The following is a 6000-nucleotide window of genomic DNA, read 5'->3' as shown; positions in this document are numbered from 1 at the left end:
TTCACCTCCGGGTGCTGATCCGGTAGACGCGCCCTCCTTCTCGCCGATCTGCCCCCGGCTCCTGGCAGAGAGTCGCCGTCTCGCCCGGGCTTCCAGGAAGGGACGAGGAGTGGTGCCAAGGCGGCGGGCCGGCTATGCCTCCAGCCGCTACGATTCCCGCCGGCGACCGCGCGCCTGCGGCCTCGGGGACGCAGCGGGGCCCCGGGGAGGCCGCGGTTTGAGGTCCCCGGGGCCTAGCGCCCGCCGCGATCGCGCCGTAGAACCCCGGGGCCGGCGCTCTCCCGTCTTCCGTCTCCCTCGCACTCTGACGGCCAGCGTCGCCTCACTTCCTCCGCCGCCGCCCGCCATGGCCTCCGCCGCCCGGGAGGGCGCGGGCTCGGGGCGCAGGCGCCCGCCGCCGCGTTGGGCACTGCCCGGCCTGTTGCTGCTGTGCCTGTGGCTGCCCGGTGGTCGCGCGGCCGGCTCGCCCCCCGCGCCGCTGTCCGAGCTGCATGCGCAGCTCTCGGGGGTGGAGCAGCTGCTGGAGGAGTTCCGCCGACAGCTGCAGCAGGAAAGGCCGCAGGAGGAGCTGGAACTCGAGCTGCGCGCGGGCGGCGACCCCCAGGAAGGCTGCCCGGGCCCCGGGGGCGGCGGCTACAGGGCCAGGCCCGACGCCATCATCCGCACCAAGGACTCGATCGCGGCCGGCGCCAGCTTCTTGAGCGCGCCGGCGGCCGTGAGGGACTGGCGGCAGTGCCTGCAGGCTTGCTGCCTCGAGCCACACTGCTCCGTGGCCGTGGTGGAGCTGCCCCGGCGGCCCGCGCCCCCAGCCGCCGCGCTCGGCTGCTACCTCTTCAACTGCACCTGGCGCGGCCGCAGCGTCTGCAAGTTTGCGCTGCACCGAGGTTACAGCAGCTACAGCCTCAGCCGCGCCCCAGAGGGCGAGCAGGAAGGCCTGGAAGCCGGTGCCCCGGCCCTCGCCCGGGCCTCACCTCGCCTGGGTAAGCACGCCACCCGAGGCCCGGGCCTGGTCGCTTGGGCCCTGCTGTCGCTGTCCTTGCACCTGCTGGTGGCTGCGTCTGGGAGACCTGCCTAGGCAGGACCGCTGGGCCCTCCTCAGTCAAGTCAGAAATAAAACATCTGGCTTTGATGTCTCAGTCCTAGGGATGGTTTTTGAGAAACCCCCAGTAGATTGGGTGGAAGCGGACATGGTGGACTGCTTCTGGAATTTTTCTAAGCTTAGGGAGGAATACTGATCCGAAAGGATTCACAGAAATTCGACTTAATGGATGAGAAAAGTCAGGGGGGGAAAGTCTATTTTAGTCTCAGATTCTTACAAGATATGGTCTGTGTCAAGTAATTACAAGAGCAAAATCTAATTAGATGCCAGATTGCTCATAGCCCACCCTTATTTCTTAGGTTGGCTCTCAGGATCCATGATTCCACCTAAAGTTGCTTTATCAGACAAAATTCAGAAGGGAATAGGTAAGGTTATTTTGAAGTGGGTCTAACTGTTTCCCATGAACTATGGTTCTCTTTTTTAAGGAGTGGGGAGAAAAGGAACTCGATTAATTGAAAATGAAGTTTAAAGCACCTCTCTTTTGAAGAGGAGCTAAAAAGGATGCTTTTCGTTTGATGGTTTTTATTCTGGGGATGATCAGAATGAGCATTAAGACCCAAACAGGAGGCAAAAAAAAAAAAAAAAGTGGCAGTTGGAGATAAGATCTCAGAAACTAAAACCTTGATTGGGCCTGCTTGTGTTCAGCTGAGTGTGTTTGATTGCACTCTGTTGCTGTTTGGTTTATGATGATGCAAGAGTGAAACCATAACAAGACTAGAGGGGCGTAGCCTCAGCCACTTTGGAAATCTGGAGTCTCTATGACCTTTAGGTCCAAAGAGAATGGTCTGGAAATCTGTGTCCACAATGGCCCATCTCCCTTCCCACCTCCAGTGGAATAAACATCCAAGGTCACCCGAGATTTCTAGGCCTTGAGGCACACACTGCGAAGGACCCCAAAGTTTTCTCCCTGAAGCGGAGGCAGGAGGCACTTTCACATGCGTCCCTCAGCCTACCCATGGCTGTTAGACACACATCTTTCCTCTGCCCAAGCAGGGACTCAAAAATAAATCCCAGCACCAATGAAACAAAATCCCTTTCCCTTCTCACTGCACAACTGGAGGAAACCAGCATTGCCAGACGGAGCTTTCTTATAAGCCAGTGGAAACAGAAAGGAAAGTGGAAACAAGGAAAGAATATATCCGCCATGGGGGGTCGGGGGGAGGGACTTTAGTTTATTGTAGAAGTTTCTGGATCATTTTTTCTTCTACTCCCTTTTTTGACCTTCCTTTCTCTGGGCGGGGGGTGGGAGGGAGTTTGTCTAGTAATTCACTTTGGAGATGCTCAAGGGTACACCCAGATGACCACTGGGCTTGGTCCTTATTCAGGAAAAGAGCCACCCTGCTCACAAGTTCTTTGGATCCCAGGAATAGGGACACATGGAAGGGTACTGCTTGGCCCAAATGCCCTCATTCTGTCTGCAGAGAGGGCAAAGGTCACTCTACCCAAGTGTCTTGTGTTTTTCCTACCTAGATCCTTAACCTCCTGAAGTTCCCTGTGCTTCTGAGACTAAGTGGTTCCTTCATGAATGTTTTTTGTTTTTCTGAAGCTGTGAGCACAAGTAGTTTAAAGCTAAAGGAGCATAAAAATGGTTTAGAATTTTACAGAAAATGTTTTAGGGTCCATTTGAGGTGAATACAAGGATCATGGAAAAAGGGCAGGGGGCCAGGTGGAATTGCGCAGTACACATTTTTAGCGGACCCCATCAGCCCTGTTTGTTGTTATAGCAGACCCCATCAGCCCTGTTCTTTGTGGACATTTATTGAGTTTGATAAGTGGTACTGCTATAAGCTCCTTAGACACGTGAACTCACTCTGTCCTCACAAATCTGTCCTTTCCAAATCTAGGTTCTCTCATAATCCCCAGGGTACTCGAAGGCTTGGTGAGAGAAAGTAACCTGCCCAAAGGTCCCATAGCACCTGCTTTGTGGAGCTATGCATTGTAAGTTGTGAGCTGTGCTGTGTGAGTTGTTAGCTGTGTTATGTGAGTTGTGAACTGTGTTGTGTGAGTTGTGACCTGTGTTGTATGTGTTGTGAGCTGTGTTGTGTGAGTTGTGACCTGTGTTTTGTGGAGCTGTGAGCTGTGTTATGTGAGCTGTGAGCTGTGCTCTATGAGTCATGAGCTGTGCTCTGTGAGTTGTGGAGCTGTATTCCGGGGCAACTTGAATGCTTTCTCCAACAGCATCAGGACACCTGGAAGCAGAGATGCCCTCAGTAGAGTTTCCAGGGTGAGACTGACTAAGCAGCTACCTGGGATGATGGGAGGAGGTGGGAAGGAGTGGAGTATGCTGGAGAGAGAGGTGTGCTGAACTGACGCAATCTGCCTGCAGTCGTGTGCAAAGGGCAGGGCAGGGGGCTTGCGGTCCTGAGTCCTGAATTTGAGAGCCGGCTCTTCTCCATGAGGTTCCCTGCTCATCCTCTTAGGACTTGAGTGCTGGCCTTGCCTTCCAGCTGGGCTGTCATGAGGATCAAGGGTGGACATGCTTTGTGAATTAGAAAGGCGGTTCCCACGTACCTGATGTCACTATGGGAGCTTGGCTGTATTGTGTGGCTGACTGGAGGACCTGGGGGGTCTATGTTTTCTGATGAAAGTGAGGAGCAGCAAGAAGGCGGGAATGGAGCAGTTAGGACCTCAGAGGACCCGGAGAATACAGTCTCCAAGAGCTCAAGGGCCAGCACCCTTATGCTCTTTCCACTGGATATTCAGCCTGAAAACCAGGATCTCTGGGCAAACGCTGGGTAATCTGAGAAGTCAGGCTTGCATCTGTATCAGGGAAAGTCAGTGTTGGACAGCACTCTGCCATCCCCTCTGTAAACCCATGCATAGCCACCCCAGGCCTCTCTCTCATCTACTCCAAGAGCAAAGGAAAGAACTGACCTGGGAAGGTTCAAAGCTCATCTCTCCGTGAGTGCCTGACCTATTGCATGCTTCTCACATTTTCAACCTCTCCCTTTTGTGTTACAAATAAATATCACAAAAGAGTTGCAAATAATCATGTAATACTATTGAGATAACCAGTGGGAATACATTGAGACCTGCAACTCTGATCACACAGAAATTCCAAATGGGTTAAAGAATTAAATAATTTTTTAAAAAATTAGGCCACAGGTTACTCCATACATAGAAGATTTGAAGAAGATAAATCCACTGTTACACATCTGGGGGGAAGATAACTTTCTCATCAGTTAAAGAGATCACGAAGAGAAAGGATGTAGTATACACATGTTTTGAAAAACTTCATTATGTCAAGAAACAAAAGAAATTGCAAATAGAAGTCTGGGAAGATATGAGGCCAGTGTATTTATTATATTAATAATAAGCTTATGTGAATCAGGGGCTTCTCTGGTAGCTCAGCTGATAAAGAATCCGTCTGCAATGCAGGAGATCTGGTTATGTGAATTAGTAGGAAAAACAAAAAGAAGTAGGCAAAGGATATGAACAGTTTCCATAAGAGGATATTTAATTGATAAACATGGGAAAATGTTCAACCTTAGAAGTAAGCAGAGAAATGCAGATAATACCAGCTTACTGTTCCCAGGTGGCACTAGTGGTAAAGAACCTGCCTGCCAATGCAGGAGACCTTAGAGACTCTTTCAGTCCCTGGGTCAGGAGGATCCCCTGGAGGAGGGCATGGCAACCCACTCCAGTATTCTTGCCTGGAGGATCCCATGGACAGAGGAGCCTGGCAGAGTACAAGTCCAGAGGGTCACAAAGAGTCGGACACAACTAAAGCGACTTAGCACACACACATGCGCTGTTATTACACTGGCAATAATACGTTTACTGAAGAGTTACAGTGGTATGCACGTGGAGAACTTCTAATCATACATGGTCACTGAAAGTGTACATTGAAATGTCTCTTTTGGAAATCAATCAAGAAAGATATCAGAGAACATTAAAATATCCATTCTCCTGAGATACGTTTTAAGGAAAATGATCCATGCTAAGGAAAAGTATGAGCAAAAAAATTATTGTGGCATTATGTATGATGATGAAGAAAATTGGTAACAAAGTAATGTCCAGTGGTAGAGGCTAGGGACTTAAAATGACAACTGTGAAGTTTATACAGTGATGCAAGCAATGGTAGGATGTATGAATAAACATCAATAAGTAAGAATACATCAATAAGTTAGGTTAATTCAGGATGTAACTTTATATTTACTGTAACTAGAATACATGTGAGTGCTCCCAAAATGTAGTGGGTTACGTGGAGCCTTTCAGTTAGACAGATCTGAGCTGACATCTCAACAGACAAATTTATCACTTGTGTGGTCTTAGGCAACTAAGTTAGCCAATCTGACCTAGTTTCTTCAGAGACTTGTGAAAATTGGGTGAATTTATGGCTCAAAAATGCTTCATGTGATGCCTGATACAAAGAAATCACCCAATAAACAGTAGTTGTTACTTATTATTGGGTTTCCCTGGTGGCTCCGTGGTAAAGAATCTGCCTGCAATGCAGAAGACCCGGGTTCAATCCCTAGGTGGGGACGATACTCTGGAGAATGGAATGGCTGTCCACTCCAGTATTCCTGCCTGGGAAATCCCGTGGACAGAGGAACCTGGCGGGCTATGGTCCACGGGGTGGTAAAGAGTTGGACGCGACCAACCAGCTAAATACCAGCATCACCAACATTAATTGCTATTATTGGCAGCTCAGGTGGGGAAAGACCAACAAAACATGCCAAAAATGAAGATAAGCATATTGCGATTGTAAATAACTTTTTCCTGACATGTTGCAATTAAGAAAAATGCACAATGAAGAAAAAAGGTCACAAAAGCAAACCAACAGAAAAATCAAGATGGACTTTGACCTTTAATATCTAAGCCTCTTCTCTTAGTCTGGCTGGCCCCACTTCCATATTCTCAGCCTTGACTATTGGTGCCCATGCAATAAGACCCAGATT

General features: G+C 49.6%; 1 protein-coding gene across 2 annotated transcripts in view; it reads left to right on the top strand.

Annotated features, from left to right (window-relative positions):
* The first annotated feature begins 346 nt into the window (after positions 1-346).
* The window catches only part of LRP11 (LDL receptor related protein 11), a 50443-nt gene continuing 44789 nt past the window's right edge, over positions 347-6000 (top strand). For both annotated transcript variants that reach the window (XM_052645882.1, XM_052645881.1), the window contains exon 1: positions 347-980. In XM_052645882.1, coding sequence (XP_052501842.1) covers positions 347-980 — 634 coding nt within the window. The remainder of the gene's footprint in view (positions 981-6000) is intronic.

The sequence above is a fragment of the Budorcas taxicolor genome, chromosome 9 (assembly GCF_023091745.1).
Source record: "Budorcas taxicolor isolate Tak-1 chromosome 9, Takin1.1, whole genome shotgun sequence".
Taxonomy (NCBI): Eukaryota; Metazoa; Chordata; class Mammalia; order Artiodactyla; family Bovidae; genus Budorcas; species Budorcas taxicolor.
This window is presented reverse-complemented; position numbering and strand designations above follow the sequence as displayed.